Source organism: Hyperoodon ampullatus (genome assembly GCF_949752795.1).
Source record: "Hyperoodon ampullatus genome assembly, chromosome: 6".
Classification (NCBI taxonomy): Eukaryota; Metazoa; Chordata; class Mammalia; order Artiodactyla; family Ziphiidae; genus Hyperoodon; species Hyperoodon ampullatus.
Window position 1 is genome coordinate 32416954 of NC_136919.1, and position 27278 is coordinate 32444231.

General features: G+C 47.3%; 1 protein-coding gene across 1 annotated transcript in view; it reads left to right on the forward strand.

Moving 5' to 3' along the window:
• The window catches only part of ZNF462 (zinc finger protein 462), a 141683-nt gene that overhangs the window by 54329 nt on the left and 60076 nt on the right, over positions 1-27278 (forward strand). The window contains exons 2-7 of the mRNA XM_079705815.1: positions 1244-1493; positions 2685-8269; positions 9071-9235; positions 11004-11107; positions 15299-15417; positions 19915-20109. Coding sequence (XP_079561941.1) covers positions 1271-1493; positions 2685-8269; positions 9071-9235; positions 11004-11107; positions 15299-15417; positions 19915-20109 — 6391 coding nt within the window. The 5' untranslated portion in view covers positions 1244-1270. The remainder of the gene's footprint in view (positions 1-1243; positions 1494-2684; positions 8270-9070; positions 9236-11003; positions 11108-15298; positions 15418-19914; positions 20110-27278) is intronic.

Below are 27278 nucleotides of genomic sequence, written 5' to 3' on the forward strand. Positions count from 1 at the left end.
TCCTGCAGAAATAATTGATCTTTGACAATAAAAGTATAGAAAGTTGCCGTACGATCAGAGTATCGAAAGATCTGGCTTGTGGCTTTTGTTCCTTGGACATCTGGTTCTAGATTACAGTGACTCAGTAGAGTTTGCTATGAGCTCAGTGAAGTAACTCAGTCATTAAGATAATAACTGGGTATCTCAACTTAAATAGGAAGGTCTGTGCCTTCTAATGCAGTTTTAACTTCTTAATGGTGGGCCTCTCCATTGAGTTCGTGTGAAGCTATCTGTATCTTTCAATCACACAGTAAATAGCAGGACAGAGGCAGCCGGGCAAGTTTTACTTTATTCTAAATCAGGTTCACTGCTTGTTATGGCCAAGTATGCACTCCACATTTGTAAAGGGGAGAAGTAGAAAAAGAGAAAGTCCTGCCTTAGAAGCCCTTCTTCCAAACCACGTGCGTTTCTGTTGCCTTAGTGTAAATCGAGGTACCAGGGTGCAACCTGAAACTAGAAACTGGATTGTCATCTAAAGTTGGTTGTTTAAGAATCTCTTGAGAAATATTTTATGACCTAATTAGATTGGAGAAGCTGTTAGGTTATAATTGGTAGGTAGTAAAAAGCAAATAACCATTTAGCTCATGAAAAAAAAATAAACTGTTTAAGGAAGGGAAGAAGGAGGTGTACCGCAATATCAGTTAAGACAATAGAAGAATAAAAAGGTACAATAAAAGCTTTTCCTACTGCCACTCAGAGATTCAGTACTGTTTCACCATTTGGTGATAAAACATCCATGTTTTATAGTATTAAAACAGCTAATGAAGAGTGAAGTTTGTCCTTTCTTCTGTATGGGCAACCTCTTTACTTCTGAGAAGATTCTGGTTCAAAAATAAAACTGGCCCCAGCCAGAATCCAAGTCAGTATTAACCTACCAAGAAATTTGAATCCAGTCAAGAAATTCAGAAACTGCTACAACTTTTGAAGTATTAAGGGTTTCTTTGACACATGGCACTTGCAGATACATCAAGCTAGAAAAAGTTTACCTGGTTTTTTCCCCCTTCTTTGAAGTTACGAAGCCAAGGACACCATCCCTATTATGTCTGATTTCCTTTCTTTGGCCAGTGTTCCATCTGGCAAAGTCCAGTGAGAGAAAATGGCCGATATTGGAATTTCTTCCATTAATGGACTTGTAGCCCCATCAGCTTGGGGTACGCAATGAGCGCAGGCCTTAAGGTGTTTCGTCTGCCTTCTGCCACCACAGGTTCCTAATGTGAGAGAGTAGACCCAGATGATGGAGGTGCTTCAGTGCGATGGCTGTGACTTCAGAGCCCCGTCTTATGAAGATCTCAAGGCGCATATCCAGGATGTCCACACGGCATTTCTGCAGCCGACGGATGTTGCCGAAGACAATGCGAATGAGCCGCGATCTGGGTCCATGAATGCCAGTAACCAGACAGAGGTGGAGTTTTCGTCTATAAAGGATGAATTTGTGATTGCAGAGGACTTATCAGGTAAATCTGTCCTAGGCTCGGCATATCTGATGTATTTCACTGCCCTCATCTAGTTTGAGCCTGCCTGTAGCCGTGGTTCTTTTTTTTTTTTTTTTGGACAGGAGAGTAGGACTTATTGGTGGGCGTGAGTAAGGAGGGGCCGACAGTGCCAAGGCTCTCATGAGTGCAGGGTACGCCATTTGTCCAGAGGGCCAGGATTAGGGATGTATCTGACCTCACAGCCATCCGGGATGAGCTGCTTTTCTGCCACCTTGTTTTCAAAGTCATCCACATTAAACTTAGTAAACACCCACTTCTTGGAGATGTGGCTCTTCTGGTAGCCAGGGAACTTGAACTTGGCCCTGTGGAGGGCCTTAATCACGTGCTCCTTGTTCTGCAGCCTGGTGTGGATGGACGTTATGACTTGGCCAGCGTGGACCCTGGCCACTGTGCCCTGGGGCTTTTCAAAGGTACCGCACATACCTGTCTGGAGCCTAGATTGGGCACAAGTCATGAATGTCCACTGGAAAGGGCTGTCTCCAAGGTCCCTTAGGGCAATCAGTACAGGCAACAGGCTGCATACACTACCGAGGAGTCTGTAGCCGTGGCTCTTGACATGCACAGTTCCTACAGAGTTTCTTGCTCTTTGCGAGCCATTTTTTTTGGCCACACTGCAAGGCTTGTGGGATTTTTAAAGGTTCCCCGACCAGGGATTGAACCTGGACCACGGCAGTGGAAAAACGCCGAGTCCTAACCACTGGACCGCCAGGGAATTCTCATTTGTGAGCCATTTTTGTGGTTTGGGCATCACGTTTCTCTTCTTGAGTAGCCCAGGTTATTGTTCTTTCAGCTTCCTCTGTTTCTCAGCTTCCTTTCAATTTGGAGCACAGGGTAGTATCTTGGAAAGTTCCAGAATGAATATTGCAGTGTGTGAAACTTGCATTTTCATAGCTCTGTGGCACATGAATCGAGATGTGGAGACTCTTGCACCTGAAGCCGAGCGCTGCCTTCCGTCCGTGAGACGCAACGTGTTTATGTTCGTTAACGCTTCGTTAATACTCTTCAGGGCCTCATCTTGAGATGTTAGGCTTTTTGAATGTGATGTTTATTAATGAAGGATAATTGAAAAGAATATGGATTTGCATGATTGAATTTCGTGACTCGCTTTTGCTTTGCTTTTCTCTTCCCACTTACCTTATGCCTTCTCTTTAGGTCAAAATGCAACTGCATTGGGGACCGGAAGTTACTATGGCCATAGTCCAGGATATTACGGTCAGCATATTGCCTCTAATCCCAAACCAACAAACAAGTTTTTTCAATGCAAGTTCTGCGTACGCTACTTCAGGTCAAAAAACCTCCTCATTGAGCACACTAGGAAGGTCCACGGAGCTCAAGCTGAAGGGAGTTCGGCAGGACCCCCTGTTCCAGGATCCTTAAATTATAATATCATGATGCACGAGGGATTCGGAAAGGTCTTCTCTTGCCAGTTTTGCACATACAAGTCACCAAGGAGGGCAAGAATAATTAAGCATCAGAAGATGTATCACAAAAACAATTTGAAGGAGACCACTGCTCCTCCCCCTGCCCCTGCTCCGATGCCAGACCCAGTGGTCCCGCCCGTGTCCCTGCAGGACCCCTGCAAGGAACTGCCGGCGGAGGTCGTGGAGCGCAGCATCCTAGAATCTATGGTCAAGCCTCTGACCAAGTCTCGAGGCAACTTTTGCTGTGAGTGGTGCAGCTATCAGACCCCCCGCCGGGAACGCTGGTGTGACCACATGATGAAGAAACACCGCAGCATGGTCAAGATCCTGTCCAGTCTCAGGCAGCAGCAAGAAGGGACTAATCTGCCTGATGTGCAGAACAAGAACGCCCCCAGCCCCACTTCTAACTCCACCTATCTGTCTATGAATGCTGCCAGCCGGGAGCTACCCAACACTAACGTCTCCACCTTCAGGGGCTCCATCGGCAACTCCATCATGAGACCCAATTCTTCTTCCGCTTCCAAGTTTTCGCCCATGTCTTACCCTCAGATGAAGCCGAAGTCACCTCACAATTCTGGCCTCGTCAACTTGGCAGAGAGATCCCGTTACGGAATGACTGACATGACCAATTCTTCTGCCGACCTGGAAACTAACAGCATGCTGAATGACTCTAGTTCCGATGAAGAGTTAAATGAAATAGACAGTGAGAATGGCTTAACTGCTCTGGATCATCAGACAGCAGGCATGTCCACGGAGCAGCTGATGGGCTCAGAGGGCAACAAATTATTGGAGACCAAGGGGATCCCATTTAGAAGATTCATGAACAGGTTCCAGTGCCCCTTTTGTCCGTTCCTCACCATGCATCGACGTAGCATCTCCCGTCACATAGAAAACATCCACTTATCCGGAAAGACAGCCGTCTACAAATGTGATGAATGTCCATTTACTTGCAAGAGCTCGTTAAAACTTGGGGCTCACAAACAGTGTCACACGGGTACAACGTCAGACTGGGATGCTGTGAATTCCCAGAGCGAAAGCATTGCTTCCCCGCTGCACGAAGGTGTCGTGTCGTACGAGAGCTCGAGCATCAATGGGAGAAAGTCGGGGGTCGTGCTGGAGCCCCTGCAGCAGCAGCAGCCGCCCCCGCCGCCGCCGCCACCACCCGCGCCTCCGTCACAGCCTCAGCCGCCGCAGCTACAGCCGCCCCATCAGGTGCCGCCCCCGCCCCCGCCGCCCACGCAGGCCCCGCCCCTGCACCCCTACAAGTGCACCATGTGTAATTACTCCACCACGACTCTGAAAGGGCTGAGGGTTCATCAGCAGCACAAGCACTCCTTCTGCGACAACTTGCCAAAATTCGAGGGGCAGCCCTCCAGCCTGCCAGCGGACGGCGAGACAGACAGCCACCCCTCTTCCAGCAACACTGTGAAGAAAAGTCAGACCTCAATTCTTGGGCTGTCCTCCAAGAACAATTTTGTAGCTAAGGCTTCTAGGAAACTCGCTAATGACTTTCCTCTCGACTTATCGCCCGTGAAGAAGAGGACCCGGATTGACGAGATAGCAAGCAACCTGCAGAGCAGAATTAACCAAACCAAACAGCAGGAAGATGCGGTGATCAACGTGGAGGATGACGAGGAGGAAGAGGAAGACAACGAAGTGGAGATTGAGGTGGAGCTGGACCGGGAAGAAGAGCCGCCAGAGCCCGTCCTGGAGGTGCCCACATCCTTCTCAGCGCAGCAGATCTGGGCGAGAGATGCCCCTGAGCCCCAGAAGGAGCCCAACTTCAGAACTGTCACCCACGATTACAATGCCACCAACGGGGCTGAGATAGAGCTCACCCTTTCTGAAGATGAAGAGGATTATTACGGCTCCTCCGTGAACATGAAAGATCACCAGGTTTCCAGCGCTACTCTGCTCAACACCCAGACTCCTATCTACGGAACTGAGCACGGTAATGAAAACGCGGACTTTAGTGACTCGGGAAGGCTTTATTATTGCAAACACTGTGACTTCAACAACAAATCTGCCCGGAGCGTCAGCACCCACTACCAGCGCATGCACCCGTACATTAAATTCAGCTTCAGGTACATCTTGGACCCCAACGATCACAGCGCAGTGTACAGGTGCCTGGAATGCTACATCGATTATACCAACTTCGAAGACCTGCAGCAGCATTACGGCGAACACCACCCAGAAGCCATGAACGTCCTCAACTTCGACCACTCGGACCTGATCTACCGGTGTCGGTTTTGTTCCTACACGAGCCCCAACGTCCGAAGCCTGATGCCACATTACCAGAGAATGCATCCCACCGTCAAGATTAACAATGCGATGATATTTTCGAGCTACGTGGTGGAGCAGCAGGAGGGGCCGAACACGGAGTCCCAGACGCTGAGGGAGATCCTGAACTCGGCTCCCAAGAACATGGCCGCGTCGGCTGCCGTGGCCCGTGGCGGCGGGGTGCCAGCTCCGTTCCCTAAGAACACCCCTTCCAAGACCTTTCCTCCAGAATGTGAAAATCAGAAGGACCCCTCGGTCAGCACCGTTGTCGTGTACGATTGTGACGTTTGCTCCTTCGCGAGCCCCAACATGCACTCTGTGTTGGTTCATTATCAGAAGAAACACCCGGAAGAAAAGGCCTCCTACTTTAGGATCCAGAAAACCATGCGAATGGTGTCTGTGGACAGGGGCTCTGCCCTTTCTCGGTTGTCATTTGAGGTGGGTGCTCCAGTGTCTCCCAAAATATCCGCCATGGGTTCCCCACCCCCCCCACCGCCCCCGCCACCAGACCTCGGTACCGAGCTTTACTACTGCAAACACTGCTCCTACAGCAATCGGTCAGTTGTGGGAGTCCTTGTCCACTACCAGAAAAGACACCCAGAGATAAAGGTTACCGCCAAATATATCAGACAGGCTCCTCCCACAGCCGCAATGATGCGAGGGGCCGATGGGCCCCAAGGCTCCCCCCGGGCACCGGCCCCCAGGCAGCAGCTTGGCCGGAGCGGCTCCGAGAGAGACGGCCCTCCCGCGGAGAGCGAGATGTTCTTCTGCCAGCACTGTGATTACGGGAACCGCACAGTCAAAGGTGTCCTCATCCATTATCAGAAGAAGCACCGAGACTTCAAGGCCAACGCGGACGTGATCCGGCAGCACACGGCCACCATCCGAAGCCTCTGCGACCGTAACCAGAAGCAGCCTGCCGGCTGCGTGCTGGTCCCTCCCTCGAACGTGGAGCGGGACAGAACGAAACTCCGGGCGCTCAAGTGTCGGCAGTGCTCGTACACCTCCCCCTACTTTTATGCACTGAGGAAGCATATCAAGAAAGACCACCCTGCCCTGAAGGCCACAGTCACGTCCATCATGCGGTGGGCATTTCTAGATGGCTTGATAGAAGCTGGCTACCACTGCGAGTGGTGCATCTATTCCCACACAGATCCCAACGGTTTGCTCCTCCATTATCAGAGGAGGCATCCCGAACATTACGTTGATTATACGTACATGGCCACCAAGCTCTGGGCTGGGCCAGACCCATCCCCTCCCTCTCTCACGATGCCAGCTGAAGCCAAAACGTACAGATGCCGAGACTGTGTTTTTGAGGCTGTCTCCATCTGGGACATCACCAATCACTACCAAGCGTTCCACCCCTGGGCCATGAACGGGGACGAGTCCGTGCTGCTGGATATCATCAAGGAGAAAGATGCTGTCGAGAATCCCATCCCTCCGCCTGAAGAGCTCGTGGGCCCTGTGAATTGTGAAAACAGTATGCCTGCCCCGCTCCCCGAGCAGGAAGCTGAATGCCCCGAGGATGCCAGGCTTTCCCCGGAGAAGAGCCTCCAGCTAGCATCAGCCAACCCCGCCATCTCCTCTACCCCGTACCAGTGCACCGTGTGCCAGTCTGAGTATAACAACCTGCACGGCCTTCTGACCCATTATGGGAAGAAGCACCCAGGCATGAAAGTGAAGGCTGCTGACTTTGCCCAGGATATCGACATCAACCCGGGCGCCGTCTACAAATGCAGGCATTGCCCCTACATCAACACCCGCATCCACGGTGTCCTGACCCACTACCAGAAGCGACACCCGTCCATCAAGGTGACTGCCGAGGACTTCGTGCACGACGTGGAGCAGTCCGCCGACATAGCCCAGAACGACGTGGAGGAGACGAGCAGGATCTTCAAGCAAGGGTACGGCGCCTACCGCTGCAAACTGTGTCCCTACACGCACGGCACTCTGGAGAAGCTCAAGATCCACTATGAGAAGTACCACAACCAGCCCGAATTCGATGTCTTTTCCCAGTCTCCCCCGAAGCTGCCCATGACCCTCGAGCCCGAGATAACCACTGAAGTGAGCCCCTCCCAAGTCTCCGTTACCGAGGACGAGGTGGGAGAGGAGCCCGTGTCCACGTCTCACTTCGCTACCTCGCACCTGGTGTCCCACACTGTGTTCCGCTGCCAGCTCTGCAAGTACTTCTGCTCCACGCGGAAGGGCATAGCCCGGCACTACCGCATCAAGCACAACAACGTGCGCGCCCAGCCCGAGGGCAAAAACAACCTCTTCAAGTGCGCCCTGTGTGCCTACACCAACCCCATCCGCAAGGGGCTGGCCGCCCACTACCAGAAGCGCCACGACATCGACGCCTACTACACGCACTGCCTGGCGGCCTCCAGGACCATCAGCGACAAGCCTAACAAGGTGATCATCCCGTCGCCGCCCAAGGACGACTCCCCGCAGCTCAGCGAGGAGCTCCGGCGCGCCGTGGAGAAGAAGAAGTGCTCCCTGTGCCCCTTCCAGTCCTTCAGCAAGAAGGGCATCGTGTCCCACTACATGAAGCGCCACCCGGGGGTGTTCCCCAAGAAGCAGCACGCCAGCAAGCTGGGGGGCTACTTCACCGCCGTCTACGCCGACGAGCACGAGAAGCCGGTGCTGATGGAAGAGGACGAGCGAGGCGGCTTCGAGAAAACCGAGGTGGAGGGCAGCGACGGGCAGGAGATCGAGTGGCTCCCTTTCCGCTGCATCAAGTGCTTCAAGCTGTCCTTCAGCACGGCAGAGCTGCTCTGCATGCATTACACGGACCACCACAGCCGGGACCTCAAGAGGGACTTCGTCATCCTGGGCGGCGGCCCCCGCCCGCAGAGCTCCGCCTACCAGTGCAAGCACTGCGATAGCAAACTGCAAAGCACGGCGGAGCTGACCTCACACTTGAACATTCACAATGAGGAATTCCAGAAGCGTGCCAAACGTCAGGAGAGGCGGAAACAGCTTTTGAGCAAGCAGAAATATGCAGATGGTGCTTTTGCAGATTTCAAACAAGAGAGGGTAAGGATATGTTTTGCTTTCCCTTCCCCCAGGAGGCCTCTCATCACTGGTGCCCACATGCACGTCTTCGCTGCCAGCCAAACCGCTACGGGCTTCCTAGTGACTTAGCCTGCCAGAGAGCTCAATAAGTCAATTAAACATTTCGAGCTTGATTATCCCGCCCGCATTCTACGCTCACCCTTCTCCACCGCCCCGTCCCCCTCCCTCTCGCCCCTCCCAAGGTTCCCCAGGGGAGGGTCGGGTGGCTTTTCTGTATTTCTCTCTGCCAAGTAGCCTTCTCCGAGGCCTAGTTACAGGACAACGCTCGCTCTCTTTCCCAAGGCAGTTGCGGGCCGTGTCTTGGTATCGTTAGCGCTTCTCAGCCATGTCTTGGTTTGCAGTGTCGGCTACAGGAACCTAACGTCTCCAGGAGTAGAGTTTTTTTTTTTTTCTTCTTCTTTTTCTTTTCTGGTCAAGAAGTCTGCTAATGGCATAGCTACGCGACGTTTCACCTGTGTAGTTGAAAAATTGGTTTGAAAACCAGATCACTTGGTGGCAGTGACAATGAGGCTTCTGCACCGAGATCTTCTCTCCTCACAAGCTGTAACCTGTTTGGGTTCCGGAGACTTCGCGCGCGTGCACAGTGGGCAGCGCGCCTCGCCCCTGACGAATTTGTTATGTAAAAATGCTCGCGTGTTATCTCCCTTGGTTTTTAACCTGCTAATCTGCTTTAACGTAAAATCTGCTAGTAAGCTGCAAGAATAAATGCCGGCCATTGAGGGAGGGCTCGGAGTACTGATGGCTACCACTGTATTTTACCAGCCTTTTGGTCACTTAGAAGAGGTGCCAAAGATCAAGGAGAGGAAGGTGGTGGGCTACAAATGTAAATTCTGTGTGGAAGTGCATCCGACGCTCCGGGCCATCTGCAACCACCTGCGCAAGCACGTCCAGTACGGCAGTGTCCCGGCCGTGTCAGCCGCCGTGAAGGTGAGCACTGGGAAGGTCTGGATGAGGAGTCTTGTGTGTGAGCCCTTCGAGTTCCTAATTCACGCCGTTGCTCAGAGCCACTCAGGAAAGGGCGACCCCAGGTGTGGGCGTTCCTGAGTTATGCTGGGATCGGTCTGGCTTGTTTTGATTTCTTTACAGGTTGGATCCTCCTCATCTTCCGTGTTTCGACCCGGTTGCGTTTCGATCTGGTTCCCTTCCACGCGGATAGTCTGGTGGAAACAGAAGATCCGGGCCTCTCGGTACAGGAGGCTTTGGGTCTCCCTTCTGTGCTGCATTTAAGTGCCATTAGGTGTTTGCTTTTCCAAGCGGCCTGGGCTCTTGAGAGGAGTCCAGTGGGTTCTGTTCCCATCCTCTTCTGCGCCTCCCCCTGCCTGACTTCTTGCTGTTCTCATCTGGCCACGGTGCAGAGAGCCCGGGAGAATCTGTCTTTTACTCCTTATCCTGGGTCCCCAGAGGAGCGTTAAGAAACGTTAAATCTAAACCTGAAAGCCTTCAGGTCACAGTCGGCCCTCTGAGCCCTTTGACCTGATTTGTCTCCTCCATCCCCTCTCCCTCTGTGTCACTGACGAGCACCTTCTCTCTGCCCCCAACCAGTATTAGGCCACCTGGTTTGAAGATCATAATCCTAAAATGAGCCACTGTATCAGTGAGCAAGCCGCCATCCCTGCCTTCCAGGATATTGCTGACCACTTAGTGTTGAGCAGAGAAGTCAGTTCAGGGCTCTGCTCTGTCTCTCTGGATACGTGAATGCATTTCTGTCATCGGCCCTTCTTGATCTTGAGTCCTGTTTTGCCAATGTGGCATGGAGGCGAAGCTTCCGCTCTTCCCATTGAAGACTGAAGCCTTCCGGCTGGCGGCACAGCAGTGAGTGGCACCGGGACAGCATCAGTCAGCTTCTTGCCCGCCACCAGGGTGTGTCCCAGCCTCGTGTCCCATAATTGCTCGAGGGAGACAGTGGCTCTTCCTGAGTAATCAGTAATCCAGAGGAGCCACCCCAAACCTGGCTAGGCTGCTTCTTAATTTTTTGAATTGATTATACAGCAACCTTCGGTTAAGGGGTGATGTCACCATCTGTGAGATGGGGATGAGCGTGGTGGCAGAGGGCTGGATCTTCCAGTTTCCTTCATTTCCCGAGGGTGTTCCAAGGCTCCCAAGGGCCCACACCATTCTCCTTTTTCCCCTCCCTTCCTCTCTTCCTTTCTCTGAGCCATAACCCTAACTTGCTTTATATCAGTTTTGGTAGGATCCCAATTTGAATTTTCTCTTTAAGATAGAAGGTAAGTGAGTGAATTGTCTTCAAAGTGGGAGAGCCGCTCCCTCACCTTTCCCAGACAGTAGCAACCTGTGTCCGGATATGTTGCCCTCACATCACCACCACTGCATGAAGGATGCCAGTTGGGTTTGCCCTCCCTCTAGGGGGAGCTGGAGAGGCAGGGGAGGAAGCCTTAACAGGACATGCGTAACAGGAGTTTGGGAGAATGAAGGGAGAGGAGGAGAGCTGGGAGCGATGATGATGGATATTTATTTTGTTGGTGGGGCATGTGTGTGTGTGTGGTTCTCTTAGCAGGAGGCTGAAGACCCTTCCCACTTGTTCCTGGATGGACTGGAAGCAGCCAAAGATGCCAGTGGCGCCCTGGTGGACCGGGTGGATGGTGAACACTGCTTGCTTGATGGAATGTTGGAGGATGAAACCCGGCCGGGGGGATACCATTGTAGTCAATGTGACAGAGTCCTGATGTCCATGCAGGGGCTGCGTTCTCATGAGAGGAGCCATCTGGCCCTGGCCATGTTTACCCGCGAGGACAAGTACAGCTGCCAGTATTGCTCCTTTGTTTCTGCTTTCAGGCACAAGTAAGTGCTCACCGAGTGGGTGCAAGTGGTAACTGGAGGAGGTGGAAGGCAGGAGAGCTTGGAGGCGTCTGAAGGCCCTGCTGATGGTTCAGGCCTGCTGTTCAGTTGGCTGTGTTACCTTGAGCCTCTGTCACCTCACCTGTCGAATGGGGCTGAGAACAGGAGATTGTTTGCCTGACATCAGATTTGGCAAAATCGGGCATTTAGAAAAAAAATGGAAGTAGAGTTAATGTACAAGGTTGTGTTAATTTTAAGCGTACAGCAGAGTGATTCAGTTATACACACACACACAAACACAATATATATGCACATTCTTTTTCAGACTCTTTTCCATTACAGGTTATTACAAAATATCGAGTATAGTTCCCTGTGCTATACAGTAGGTCCTTGTTGTTTACCTATTTTATATAAAGTCGTGCAGCGGTCCCCAACCTTTTTGGCACCAGGGACCAGTTTCTTGGAAGACAGTTGTTTCCACGGGGCGGGGGGTTGGTTCAGACGGTAATGTGAGCGATGGGGAGCGGCAGGTGAAGCTTGCTTGCTTCACTTGCTCGCTTGCCGCGCTCACTTTCTGCTGTGCGGCCTGCTTGGGGGACCCCTGAGGTAGTGTGTATCTGTTCATCTCAAACTCCTAATTTGGTCTCCCTAGCCCCTGCTATCCCCTTTGGCAACCATAAGTTTGTTTTCTATGTCTGTGAGTCTATTTCTGTTTTGTAAATGAGTGCATCTGTATCATTTTTTTTTAGATTCCACATAAAGTGATATCATATGGTTTGTCTTTCTGTGTCTGACTTACTTCACTAAGTATGATAATCTCTAGTTGCATCCCTGTTGCTGCAAATGACATTATTTCATTCTTTTTTATGACCGAGTAATATTCCATTGTATATATGTGCCCCATCTTCTTTATCCGTTCATCTGTTGTTGCACATTTAGGTTGCTTCCATGTCTTGGCTATTGTAAATAGTGCTGCTGTGAACATTGGGATGCATGTATCTTTTTGATTTAGAGTTTTCTAAATTGGTCATTTTCTTAAATGATAATTTTGGAGGCATTGCTATGACTTAAACGAGGAAAGGCCAGAGAGTCGATGAATTTACTGGTGCATCTGTCAAACATTCATCCAGAACCTAATCAACATTTGAGGAAGTAAAGTTCCATTTGGGAAATTTTAAGCGGCTAAGGAGGTAAAATTAGGACTTTTTAACCCATATGACCAAAGGGTCATTGCATGGCTTTTTTTTTTTTTTTTTTTGCGGTACACAGGCCTCTCACTGTTGTGGCCTCTCCCGTTGCGGAGCACAGGCTCCGGACGCGCAGGCTCAGTGGCCATGGCTCACGGGCCCAGCCGCTCCGCGGCATGTGGGATCCTCCCGGACCGGGGCACAAACCCGTGTCCCCTGCACCGGCAGGCGGACTCTCAACCACTGTGCCACCAGGGAAGCCCTGCATGGCATTTTTAAAAAGACCTGGAATGGTAAAGAAGTTTATCGATGCCAGAGAGATGCTTGAAGTACAGGGTGGGTTGAGGAGACGGAGCTTCCTGCTACCTGGCACAGCTTTGAAATTGAAAATTTGGGTTTTTGTGTGAGGCTTTTCGAGGTGATAGGAAGAGGGATGGTTCTGAGAAGAAACAACCTTTTGTTGCCTTTCTCTCACAACTGTATGAGAGAGGAATTTTCAATAACATGTTCTACAGTCTTGGATGAAGGTGACTGATTGTGAGACTGACATGCTGTTTATTTTTATCATAATTGAAAATAAGTGATGGGCTGTTTGCTTCTTAAAAAAGATAAAGTGCTAGTTAGTGGCTGCTGAAAGGCAGGAAGAGGTGATGCTTCCACAGAGGTTAGGATGAGTTACAAACTCTTTTATCATTATACAGAGCCTAGTATCCAATCTTTGTCATCAGATTCATGCCCTGGCCTCAAACTTGTGTAGTTCTCATCAGTTCAATGAGTATTTGTTGGACAGCAACTCTCAACGCTTTCTGACACACAGAAGCTCAATAAATCATTGTGAATAAATGAATATGCCCTGTTGTTGAGGCTTTGGGGGAATATAAAGATGAATAGGACATGGTCGGTGATCTCAGGGAACTTAGGGTCTAGTCAGGTTATAAGTAAAGCAAACACACAAATGACTTGGCAAAATAAGGCACATGTCTTTAAAAAAAATGTATCAATAAAATGCAATGAAGTTTCAGAGAAGGGAGATGGTACATCTACTTTGGAAGAATCGGGAAGGTTTTATGGAACAGGGAGCATTTGAGTCAAGTCTTAAAGTAGGAAGATAGGACTTGCCAAGTTTGGAAAGAAGATGCAATGTGGAGGAAGCGATGAGAGAGTAGGGCCCTGAGGAAGAGATCGATGCTTAGGGGGGACCAGCTGGCGGTCTAGTTGGACTAATTTTTAAGTGATATGTAAAGGAATAGTAGAAGGTAAAGTCTGAATACCTGAGTAGTGACTGCATTTGGGGGTCTTTGAATGCAGAATTAGTGCTTTGTAATATACATTACTGGTAAAAGGAAGACTCTGAAACGAGTAAAGGCATCTTAATCACTAACATTTATTGAGCCTCACTGTGTGCCAGGCGCTGTGCTACGTGCCTTCAAGTATTATCTCATTTTATTCTCAGAACAGCCCTATGAGGTATGGTCCCATTATTATCTCCCTTTCATAGATAAGGGAAGTGAGGCCTTTTAATATAGAGGGGTTATGGAACTTGCCCAAGGCCACTCGGCTTATGAGTAATCGCTGCCATTTGATCTCAGGCAGTCTGACTCCATCGCTTGTGCTTTTGAGTTGGAAAAAAGATGGGGGAGACCAATTAGGAGGTAGTGACAGTAGCTGATCCACGAAGTTAGAACGGAACTTTGGGAACAGTTGAGGGACGGAGGATCTTCATGGCTGGGAAAAATTGGCTTACTGGAGGGGAAGAGGGACAAAGTACAGTACAAATGGCACAGAGGATTCCAGGCTGGTTGAGTGACAGCTTGGAAGTGTTCTTTCTACAAAGAAGGAAATGAAGAGGAGAATTTGTTTGGGATTTAAAAAAACTGACGTGTTTGTTTCAGGCTGCTTGAGTTTAAGATAGCTGAAGGATGTTCAGCGGGAGGTGTCCTTAGGCAGTGTGGAAAGGGCTGCTTTGGAGCTTGGGAGAACATTATATATTTAAATGGTAAGCAGTACTGTTCCCATATGAGTCATTTAGAATGGAATCTAGTTCTCTGGGGCATTGATACAAATTAAATTAGAACATCTTCCCACACCTCGTTTGGTAGATTTATTATTTTTTTAGAGTAGTAATTATTATGAAATACTGGGAAATTATAATTAAATCATTTCTTTATAAGTTGCTTCTGGAATACTGATGTACAGCAAACATGGTTTTATCAGAAGGCATGGCCAGCCTTTGGATCACATGACTTCCTGTAAACACACCTGCACTGGACCTCCATATTTAGAAAGACCTTGAAAATAGCCCATTGCAAGTGCCCTGCTCAGGTGTTCACAGCGGAATTAAGGTTTAAGAAGAAAGTCAGCCTTTTTTACATGCAAAATTTCTCTAATTCCCCCTTTTTTTTTTTTTTAATGGTATAAGTTCAGGGACTCTTTTTTTTTTGCGATACGCGGGCCTCTCACTGTTGTGGCCTCTCCTGCTGCGGAGCACAGGCTCCGGACGCGCAGGCTCAGCGGCCGTGGCTCACGGGCCCAGCCGCTCCGTGGCATGCGGGATCCTCCCAGACCGGGGCACGAACCCGCGTCCCCTGCACTGGCAGGCGGACTCTCAACCACCGTGCCACCAGGGAAGCCCAAGGACTCTTTGATAGGCACCTCATTGACTTTTCAGAAAACTTAAATTTGTCCATATTTTACCTTTTCTTTTTGGATGCCCTCTTCTGCTTCACGGTGCTCTAGAGAAGGGAAAATAAGTCTACCAAGACCTGTTTCCATTGCCATGTCTCTCAATCCCAAAAAATTTTTTGATCTCTTCTTTCCTTTAGCTTCTCCAACTCTTGTCAATTTGCGTTTGTTTGTTTGTTTGTTTTCCTCCTGTAAGCACCATCCTTGGAAAGTAACAAAAGGACTTTGAACAGCTTAGAAATGGGATTTCTGGAAAAGGGCAATGAGAAAATGTTGGATGCAGTTTTTAATATTGTCATTTCCTTTTCTCTTCTTCTACCTCAAGTTTGGATCGCCACATGCAAACCCACCACGGACACCATAAACCATTCCGATGCAAGCTCTGCTCCTTCAAGTCCTCCTACAACAGCCGGCTGAAGACACACATCCTCAAAGCTCATGCTGGTGAGTTGGTGTTCGCGGTGCACTAGTTCCCTGAGTTTGAAATTTAATAGTCTTCAGTGAGTGAAATTTTTAAGTCTCTTGCTCCATACACATGAGAATAAGTTTTTCTTGGGATGGTTGTGTAGTCAGTTGTATTTTAATCTAATTAAAAAAATTAAAGAATGGCCCAAAGGAAAAATAATACCAAGTACCCTGTCACGCATGTCATAGCTGATTCATGCAACTAACACATACCTACGAACACATACCTACTGACCGATTCTTGCTACTCACAGGTTCTGTTTTTTAGAGAAATTTCTAAATTACCTAGATTTTCTAATGGAAATGCAAGAATTGGTACATCTCCTGAAGATAATTTCCAACTTAAAATAAAGTTATAATCTTGGGGACATTCAAAGGGACAGAGACCTCAGGATGTGTGAGATTTCTCATGAGATGCCCTTAGATGCATTTCCACATCCCAGATAAGAAATGACCCTGGGTCATGAGTGTCCAGGAGTTGTGCTGATCTCCATCACTCTGTCATCCCATCTCATCACGCTCGTCTCATGAACATCCCTTACCTACCAGTCTCTGTACTAATAAGCATGGTATATTCGTCATCTCATTTAATCTTCAAGGCAGTCCCAAAGGGTAGATGTTGCTGTCACCCTCAGTGTCAGATGAAGCCACAGAGACTCAAAATCCAGTGTCCGGCTCAAGGCCACAGAGCCCATTCACTAAGAATTTGACTCCAGAACAAAAACCTACATCCTTGTCACTCACAGGATGCTGCCTCCCTCTCTCTTCTGCTCTTTTTTACTTCGCATATGATGGAGGATGCCCACAGGTAGCTAATCAGAACTCATCCAAGAGAGGAAAGAGGCATGAGTAAGAAAGGCAGTGTGGCAGGGTCTGGGGCCTCCTCCCAGGATGTCCCCAGTGTCCTCTGAGAACCCCGACTCCGCAGCAGCCTGTGGCCCTCTCAGAGGTGTTGTCAACCTTTGAGGAACTTACATCAAACAAAGGAAAATTGGGGAACCAATAGCTTTAGAATGGCTAGCGATACTGTCGGAGATTCTTTTAGAGATCCAGTCTCCCCCCTGAGTTTCCTCAGCTAAGGTGTTTAGAATTCTAGTTTTAAATTTTTCAATCAACTGGAATTCTTCTGTCTCATTTGTTTGCTTCCTTTCTCTTATTAGCTTCCCTTCCCTTATTAGCTTCTTATTAACTGCCCAGAACCTGAGTCCTTCACTTTTGTCGTCTCCTCATCCCCTGTGGAAATACAGCCATGTCTCTGCTGTTTCCTGAAGGTTGGGTCCTGTTGAACTGGCTTAATGGAGTAAAACTATGGAAGCCTTCAGGATGCCTTAAGCCCACTGGGGGTTGGGGAGGGGATGGCAGATTAGCTATATGGGCTCTTCTCTATCTGTTAGTATTTTTGTATCTTCCAGAACATTTTACTAAAGTCCATGGAGTAAGAGACTTCCGGGTTCAAACCACTCTTTTCTAACTGGTGTATATTGTAAATTATTCACTTGGGACACTGTCCTGGGGAGTTTCCCCCATAGATCTCAGCCTTGTCAAAAACACTTTACCAGTGGGAGTTGGGTAAGTGATTTGGCCTGTGGGAAAGACTTTAAAAAAGTGCCACGGGGCTTCCCTGGTGGCGCAGTGGTTGGGAGTCCGCCTGCTGATGCAGGGGACACGGGTTCCTGCCCCGGTCCGGGAGGATCCCACATGCCGCGGAGCGGCTGGGCCCGTCAGCCATGGCCGCTGAGCCTGCGCGTCCGGAGCCTGTGCTCCGCAACGGGAGAGGCCACAGCAGTGAGAGGCCCGCGTACCGCAAAAAAAAAAAAAAAAAAAAAAAAAAAAAAAGTGCCACAGGCTGCACACTGACTCCAGGGCATTGAGCTGAAGTGTATATTCTTGGAGCTGACCAAGCAGACTGGTCTTCTGTGCTCACTGGTTTGCAGGAAGAAAGCATCCAGAGAGAGAGGGTGGGAGCATCGTAATCCAGTTCTCCACACACCTTGAACCGTTGGTGTCTATGACTTGGTCTTAGCTACAGAGAGTGGCTTGGCTTGGAGAAAGCCAAATCATTTTCCAGAAGACTCTTGACTCATCTTGTCTGTTCTAGATGGAGTATTTTATTTTATTTTATAGGGTAAAAGGTAGTGTGTACTAACCAGATACCTGGATTTGAATTCTCTCTCAGGTTATGCTACTTATAACCACCCACCAAGGTTCATATAGCAAGGTTTGCACTGAAAAATTGAGAAATGGAATAAGGAGAGCAGTAGTGTACAGTATGACAGATATATTTATTATTTTAGTAAACACCATTATTCATGCCCAGCATTATCCTGTAGCTAACAGGTCATGGTCTGAAGGGTGTGGAATTGACTGGTGTTCTTGTTTGGGTCCTCTGACTTCTTTGTGCTTCTCTTCTGCTTTGGGCTATAGCATGTTGCATCATGCAAGGTTTTGTGTGGGTCTCTTCGAGGCTTTCTTGGAAGTGCACACTTTGGGGGTCACCAGTGGTGAAAAGGAGGCTTGAATGCAGGACTTCAGATGCTGGTCTCACTTCAAGTGAAACCACTTAGTAATTTTGGAGGTGGCAGGAAAGTAACCATCTCAGCAGGGTAAAAGCAAGAGTGGATGTTTACTTGCTCATTCTTGCTCTGCTTTAGTGAGCATTTGTCTGTAGCACATCAGCGCTGTCCTCAGTTCATATTCACTGGTCCACAAAACCTTCGTTACTAACAATCCTTTCTTCTCTTATTCCTCTCCTTCCTTCCCTTTCCCTCTTCTCTGGTTTTTAAGTTTCACTTGAAAATAAATTTCAAAAAATACATGTTCATTAGAAAAAATTTGAAAATGAAAGAAGAAATACAGTCAAGCCATTCATAATCTTATTATCTGAAGACCACTGTTGTTAATATTTGATAATATTTCCTTTCAACCATCTCCGCTATAATTATTTTCCATAGTCATGATTATAATCTAATCTAAAATGTATTATGCTTTTCTGTGTATTTTTCTGAGTTTCAGTATTTTAGTTTTCTATGAATTGCCAACTCTTCAAGAATTTATTTTCATGAATAGTAATTTATCAAGAAGATATACCCACGTTTACTTAATCATTTCCCTATGTTTCATCCCTTTTTCAAGCATAAGTAATGTATATTTCTAAATACAGATTTCTAAGTATTAAAGGGTATTTCCTTAATATAAATTCTCAGAAGTGGAATCATTGAGTTGCAGGCATGAGCTTTCTAAGCTTATTGTTATAAAAAGCAAAATTGCTTTCCGAGTTGATTGTACCAGTGTTTGTCTGTCCAGCGACATAAGGATGCCCATTTCACACCCTTGCTTCTTAAATTGCAATTCATGTAAAAGCTGACTTAGGGCAAAGATAAATCATACTCTCATTTAATTTCATCATAGTGATCTGTGCTGTATTTCAGTGGTATAAAAACAATTAAAAGGAAAATACTTTGTAGAAAACAAACTTATGGTTACCAAGGGGTTGGGAGGGGGAGGGAGGGATAAACTGGGAGATTGGGATTGAAATATACACACGACTATGTATAAAATAGACAACTAATAAGAACCTACTGTATAGGTATTGTACAGGGAACTCTACTCACTACTCGGTAATGGCCTATATGGGAAAAGCATCTAAAAAAGAGTGCATACATGTATATGTTTAACTGACTCACTTTGCTGTACAGCAGAAACTAATACAACAGTGTAAATCAACTGTACTCCAATAAACATTAATTAAAGAAAGAAAAATACTTATTTTTACTTCCATGTCCTTTTTATTGAAAAATATTGGAGCTAAATGCAGACACACATGTTGATATATATACACACACCTCTCTCAGTTCAAGAAATGACTTTTACCCATTTCTGTACTATTGATCAGATAGGGAAATGGAGTTTTGTGCTGAGGTTCGTGAACTGGTCCCAAAAAACCCCACAGGTAGGATGTGTGGAATCCAGGAGGCCTAGAGTCAGCAAGGAAGTAAATTATGAGGATAGCACAGCAGTTTGCACTGAGTGACTTCGTGCTCGGAAAGCCACCGATCGACCCTTGGAATAAGAATGAAGTGTATTATTTTCTGTGGATGATAATAAAGGCTGGAACGACAACTGACATCGTCATTTCTGGTACAGAGAGGGAGGGAGAGAGATGGAAAGCCTTTGCTGAGGGAGCTACCTAGACATTTGGTTTCACTCTCTGCTGGGGAATCTACCGTAGGCTCATCCCCATAAGCAAAGCCTGAGCTGGAAAGGGACCAGGTCACTTGATTACAGGGCTCATAGAAGAGTTCCGATCCTCCAGGAGCCCTGTGGTCGTGGAGTGGGCAGGGGGTTGGTCTGGGAGGGCCCTCAGACCGTGCGGCTTGAGACAGGCTCTCTGGAGTTAACTGACCCTGTTATTCTGTCTTCCACCCGCCTCGTCCCCCCTCCCCTCCTTCTCCTCTGCTGCCGACCGTCTCCCTCCAGGTGAGCATGCCTACAAGTGTTCTTGGTGCTCCTTTTCCACCATGACAATCAGCCAGCTGAAGGAACACTCCCTCAAGGTCCACGGAAAAGCCCTGACCCTCCCCCGGCCGAGGATTGTCAGTCTCCTCTCCTCGCACGCCCACCACTCCTCCTCCCAAAAAGCCACCCCGGCCGAAGAAGTGGAAGATTCCAATGGTAAAACCGGGCTTCCGAGCCACCATCAATCATGGGTGGGGGGAGGTGGGCTGGGGTTAACGGCCCATCCTTCTTTCTAGAGGAAAATCTGACACGAAAACGTGGCGGTTCAAGTGAAGGAAGAAACGTGAAAAGGTTGGAACAGTATAGACATTGGAGTTGGAGGGTGAAGTGAACTCGGTGAGCATTTATTTGGTGCTGAGGCCAGACGCCTCTGCACTGGTGTGCCCTCTGCTTGTGAAAAGAGCACGCGTGTGATGGGTTCGTGTTGGATTCTTCCGCTGTGGTTGTGAGCAGGAAGGAGGAGGAATACCAGGGAGATTTATTTCTTCGTTGACTTTTGTACTTATTGATATCCTGTCTTGTCCTAAAAAAATATGTGTGTGCTGTGGAGTGTTCGGGGTGCCAGATGTGTAAGTTAAGGACAGAGTTCAGAGTGGGACTGGAATGGGTGAATGGGTGGGGGCATGTGTCTGATGGGGTCACAAGATAATTTAGGGGTAACGTAGTGATTTCTGTTATGGCTGAAGGATGTCGAGGAAGCGTCATTTGGAAGGAGGAGGGTGTAACTGCCCACCTGTGGAAGCTTCAGACTAAATCTGGGAAGCCCTGGAGGGGGTCTCCTCACTGGCAGTGTAACCAAAGCTGTAGAAGAGAGAGAATGAGAGCGAGAGGTGGCGGGTATGGCAGCGCGAGCACAGGATGGTTTGTTGTTTTGATCCGCCCGTGAAACAGAAGGGTGTTGATTACTCAGCTCACCGCAGATGACTGCAGGATCTCGTGCTTAGGAGAGGAGGGAGTCTGGAGATTCTTAGTGATGTAGAAGACCTGAGAGCTGCTCTCTTCCGTGAGCCCCTCGTGCTAGAATCCCTTCTGCAGCATCTCTGGTAACCAGTTATCTACCCCCTAGCCTGAATACTTCCCAGGTCAGGGAATGGACTGTTTCCCAAGGTCTGCTACTAGGTCCTTGAGAGGAGCTTAGTGGGCTGGCAAGAAAGTTCAGGGGCTCTTTGGAACCAAGGCTTGGCTTTGAATCTTACTTCTCTCAATGCCAGTTGTGTTTTCCTGGGCAATCTTAGCTTCCTAGACTCACATGACAAATTGGATGATGATACCTACCTCATGATGGCCTTGAGAGATTAATGAGAAAAGGTACGTGTGTAAAATGCCTAACACAACACCTGACACATGTAGATATTTAATAAATGGTCATGTTATTCAGCGATTTACATCCTTTGATTGCAGTTTTGGCTTTTGAGACCATTTATGACAAGTATGAATTGGGGGTTATTTTTAATGTAAGGGTTTAAAAAGATAGAATCCTCAGGTAACCTGAAGATCTGACAGCCCAACATGTCCATGTGGGCTAGTTATCCAAATAGCAAAAGAGTAAATGAGGAATCTTCATTCACAAGGTCTGGGCGAAGACAATTGGGAGGAAAAGAAAAGGTAAGTCCTGGGATTAAAAGCTGTCGTTGCTGAGTTGTAGAACTTGGTGGCCTTTCCTTTGCAAATCAGTAAACACCAGCTTAGACACAGTAACTCCTTGCCGGTATTCCTGTCTTGAAGGACTTCTGTTTAACAATGAAGGCTTGTTGTTACGACGGTGGCTTGTAATGAATGAAGTGAGCGCGCTGTCTCCTCAGCTGTTGTGTGGCAGTTTAGCCTGTGTTTGTTGTTGTTCTCCAGGAAAACTTAAGAGTCTCAGAGTAAGGGGTGGAGAGGAGATGGGGGAGCACGTGTGAAAGGCCACAGAAGATGTCCCCTTTGCACCTCGAGATTCTGTTCATTGTGAGAGATTGGTATATTGCGACAAAAGGCAAAATAGAATTTGACGTAAATTGTAAGGTCTTGTTTCACGTGATTGTCAATGAATTGCTTTCATCTGAAATGGGAGCTACACTTGTGCAACCATTTGGGTGAAATTGATGCATCCAAACACCATTCCCAACAAAGGCTTTTCCTGGGACATTTCTCGCCATGTTGTACCTTCTTTTCCCTTTGTCCTCCTCCCCCTTGGAAGGCGGGTCTTAGTCTCAGGACAAGGGAATCCCGCGGCCTACTCACTGCATGGCTTGCCTTCCTCTGTGTAGGCTGAAAAAGAGTTCAGTCAACTTTCTGAGTCTGTACTTTCTGCCAGGAGGTGTGCAACGCACAGAAGAATCATAAATGGATACAGTGCCATTCTGGCCACCCAGCAGCTTAAAATCAAATGTTTAGAGAGTATTATCAGCATGGTATTGAACTAACCACAGCCCTAAGCCTGAAGCCTAACCTTTTTTGGGGCTGATTTCAGGTTCTTGGAAGCTAGACTAGGTTAGGACCTTGGGAGGAGGGTGGTCGCAGAAACATGATGATAATGATATTGAGTAACTCTCTGCATAACACGGATAGTCTGTTCAGCCACAGGGAGATAATTTGGCAACATATGAAAGTGTTTTTCGGGCTTCCCTGGTGGTACAGTGGTTGAGAGTCCACCTGCCGATGCAGGGGACATGGGTACGCGCCCCGGTCCAGGAAGATCCCACATGCCGTGGAGCGGCTGGGCCCGTGAGCCATGGCCGCTGAGCCTGCATGTCCGGAGCCTGTGCTCCGCAATGGGAGAGGCCACAACAGTGAGAGGCCCGCATACCACAAAAAAAATAGTAATAACAAAATAAAATAAAAAAGTGTTTTTCCTTCTTCTTCTAAAGGAAGAACATAATGAATGTGAAAGCTCTGGGTGGCAACTCTTTAGTGAGGCCTACACAGAACTCATTGGACCTGTGCTGTTTTTAATGTATATAAATAACCTGGATCAGTGGGTCAACAGTGATTTGTTTAATTTGGGTGAGGTAAACCCAAAGGTTTAAGGTGGGGTAAACAGAAAGAAGGCACCAAATGGGCTGTTCTCATGAATGGATAGTGTGGAAAGAAAAATTAATTGTGTGTCCGTTCAAAAGATATTTTCTTGAATCCTTCTGATGTAGGTGTTGCAAGGTTTTGGACGCCTGAGAATGAGGGAAGAGGTTGAAAATGGGAAGGCTGTCTGCTAGGGAGCTGAGTGGTGGTTTCCTAGAAGTGGCTGCATCTGGGGGACGAAAAAACAGCTGTGGGGCTAGACAGTAGCCTGTAAATCACGCCTTGAATGGTGTTTGAAACACGCATGTGAAATCCAGTTGCACATTTTAATAGGGGGAAGCTGTAGGGCCATTGGCCCTCGGTTAAGGTTTCCCACACTGCAGATGCCAGGGCGCTCTGAACACAGGAACCAAAAATGTGTTGCAGGCCTGGGGGGCGGAGTAGAGATCCATAAAACCAGGGAAATCACCAGTGTGTCCTTGGCTTTCTGATCCCCTAGTGAGGGATGTGAATAAAACGACTGGACATGCTTGCTGCTGTTTGCGGTGGTCAGATGCTTGCAGTCTTGAGAGCGAGCCAGCCTTCTCCGGCAGAAGGAAACGGGCTGAACAGGAAGGTTCTTCCCTAGCTGCTCTCCCTCCCAGTGCAGAGGGGAGCCCTATAAGGGAGGGAGGCTGGGAAGGCAGATGTGAGAAGGTGGAGGGGTGATTGCGCTCCCACTGCCTGGCCGCACACCTGTTCTGGACATAAACAGAGCTCTTAGGCTCTGGGCTGTCAGTCTTGACATGTCTCACCAGCACGTGGATCCTCTATATGTCCTTCATGATTGGCGGTTGGAAAGAAAAGCAGTGCTGATTCTGTGTATAAGATAATGGGAAATGACACTTGATGGCTGTTCTAAACAGTGCATTAAGGGGAAATCATAAGGTTGTCAACAAGAGGAAGTGTTCTGCTATGTTTGTGTTTACTGGGTTCTTTCTGCCATATAAAATAGAGGACTGGGCTTTTTCAGGCTTTTTCCGAGTCTGTGCTTTCAGTACAGAAACACACACATATACATACATCTATAAAACAAGAAAGAAACTAGAGCAGTGTAGTTTCATTATGAGATTTGTTTAGGCCTGAGTAGCTCCACAGTGCCTGGGCAGTGGATATGTAATTTAAAATTCAGCTCTATCCTTTGTAAGAAGTCAGGCTACTGGTGACGTTCCATCTTTTTCCTCCCTCGAATTTCCCCTAAAGAATAGCTGATTTTATTTCTTCTCTCTGTTCAGTTACGCTGTACAGAATGGCCTGCTTTAGGGAAGTAGCTGGCGTGGTACGCTTAAAACAAAAATCGGACACGAAGACCAGGTGCAAGATAAATAAGGTGTGTGAGAATTAGATAGTCTTTTAGGCTGTGCCCTAATGGCAGCCTAGGGAAAACACCAAGAACTTTTGGTCATGAAATCCTTCCCCTTGTAAGATAGATCTCATTGTAGTCCACCCAGCAGAGAAGTCTTTGCTAGTATGAATTGGTAGAAAAATGTAAGGAGCTTTGTGATTTTTTTTTTTTTTAAGAGAAGGATTTTCTGTTACAACTTTTCATTTGGCTTCTCGGTTCTAATCTCTAGAATAATATTTGATAAGCACTATTTTTATCAAGGCATCTCTCATCAAAAATCCACAGGCACTTCTCATGTCAAAATCCAAGTCCTCTGCGTTGCATTCAAAGTTCACCACTCAGTCACACATTCTCCATCCTGAGTGGTCTCTCCAACAAATACTTATGTTTCCAACCATCTCGGTACTTGCTGTCCCCGGCATCTTCTGCCTTCATTTCCACTTCCATGCATCTGAAGAAGCTCTGCTGGGAGCTTGGAAGGATTTCTTCCTTGTCTGCTTCTGTCTACCAGTCTCTGAGTTTAACTTCTTCTAAAGACTGACATTTACCAGCCCCAGCCCTACTCTGATTTCTCATCGATTGATGATCTTCTTGGTGTTCATTTGTACTTGTGGATATGCTTTTGGTTCTGTCCCCTAATTTTCCAATGGGAATAGTTAGGTAGATACTTATTAAATGCTGACTTCTTTTAACTGACCAACGATTTCTTGGAGGCATCACAGTTTTCAATTCAGTTAATTGTACCGAGTCTCCTAGCATGTCTGACTAACTCCACAGAACCAAGCTGTACAACGGTAAGTTTATTTCATTTCCATTTAAGAGGCAAGTTCAAAAGACGGACGATCCAAAGATGAAACCTTAGGGATTGCTCTAAGAGAAGCTTTCTGACACATCAGTCTGCCAAGAGGAAATGATCTTCCTTGACAAAGGGTGTTTTCAACTTTATCATTGTTCCCTGGATAGCGAGACCTTCTGTAGAAGTGGGAAACTGAAGTTTGAGACAGGGTGTAAGCCTTTCCAGTACTCAGGAGGAGACAGGAAGTGTGGTGGCGCTGGGGAGATGGGCATTACCAGTGTGGTTACCTGGTAGCAGAGCGCCTTGGAGCAAGCGCACATAATCATTTGGCCCTGGAATGGACTAGCTTGTTCTCTGCGTCTACGTCAAAAAACATACAGCGTTTGGTTGCTGTAAAATCCAGTTCAGAGAAGCTATAGAGTGAAACTGACCAACAAAACTCATAGATTAGTAAAAATCTTTTACTCTCCCTGAAAATTTTGCCCACCACCAGCCTTTTAACATAATATATGGGTTAGAGGAGACTTGTAGTGGTTAATTTCTACAAGCCATAAATCAAGGATTGGCAAACTTTTTCTGTAAAAAGCCAGATCGAAAATACTTTCAGCTTTGTGGGCCATAGAGTCTCTGGTAGAACCACTCAACAGTGCCACTGTAATGTGAAAGCAACCGTAGACAATATGTAAACAGATGGACATGGCTGTGTTCCAATAAAACTTTATGTGCAAAAGCAGGGGAGGGTGGATTTGGCCCATGGATTGTATGTTGCTGAACCCTGCCATAGATGACTGGTGGAAAAAATTACAGCAATACCCATGAAATTAATCCTGTCTTTAATAAATGTCATTATAGACCTTTATATTTAACATATAGACTATTTCTAGATGTCATTTAAAATATAACTTGACCTAAATATATTCTTTGTTTCATATATGAAATGTAGGGCATTAAGTAGAGCTTTAAAACTGTTAGTGTGTGAATTACACTTATGCTTGAAAGAAAATCTTCTCTAAGAATTGTATTGAGTCTGACGCCAAACTATCAATTCGTTTAACCTTGACTGCAGCAATACTTGACACTTAAAAATTAAGATCTGAGATGCCTGCTTTTTGAAGAGAAGCTTTTCAGATTTCTAAATAGGTCAGACATAAAATTCAACCTTTAAGAGGATCCAATTAGTTGCTAGGGCATCAGACCCTTCCACACAGGTTCCAGTTGCAGTCAGATTTCTCTTGGGGTGAAAGAAAGAAGAGTGGTTTCTTTAAAAATGACTCCTGAGTGAGTAATTGTGAAATACAAAGATCTACGTCGTTTATAGCACGTGGGATACAAGGCATACTTTCAGTGGCTTGGCCGTCATTTTTGTTTTTTAATTTATTTTTTATTTATTTATTTTTGGCTGCATTGGGTCTTTGTTGCTGTGCGTGGGCTTTCTCTGGTTGCGGCGAGTGGGGGCTACTCTTCGTTGTGCTGCATGGGCTTCTCATTGCGGTGGCTTCTCTTGTTGCAGAGCACGGGCTCTAGGCGCACAGGCTTCAGTAGTTGTGGCCCACGAGCTCTAGAGCGCAGGCTCAGTAGTTGCGGCACGCGAGCTTAGTTGCTCCGCGGCATGTGGGATCTTCCCGGACCAGGACTCGAACCCGTGTCCCCTGCATTGGCAGGAGGATTCTTAACCACTGCGCTACCAGGGAAGCCCTTGGCCATTATTTTTTAATAGGTTCTGCTGGTCTCAAAATTATCTGGCCAGAGAATACTAACCTTCCCTTTTTTGACTTCAGAATTTCTACATTAAAATCTGATCTAGAGTTTATTTTAGTGCTTATTATGAAGAGTGGCATTTCTACTATAAAGACTTAAGAAGGCTGTAACTCCAGTGGTGCAAAGTGGTACAGATGATTCCGCATCTTCTATTAGACATCCAAAAGTCTTCAGTGGTTAAATTATAGACCTTGTCCTCATCAGCAAATAGGGAGCCTCCGAAATTATCACCACCCTGAAGTCGAATATCATGTGATAGACCCTTCCCAAGAAACCCACCTGCCTGAGATTTCTGTGACTTTCTGAATTCGCCACAGTTTCATGTGCCAAGCATTGAAAAACATTTCAAATATAAGCTTTCCATGTCCTGGGAACTCAGTCAACTCGCCC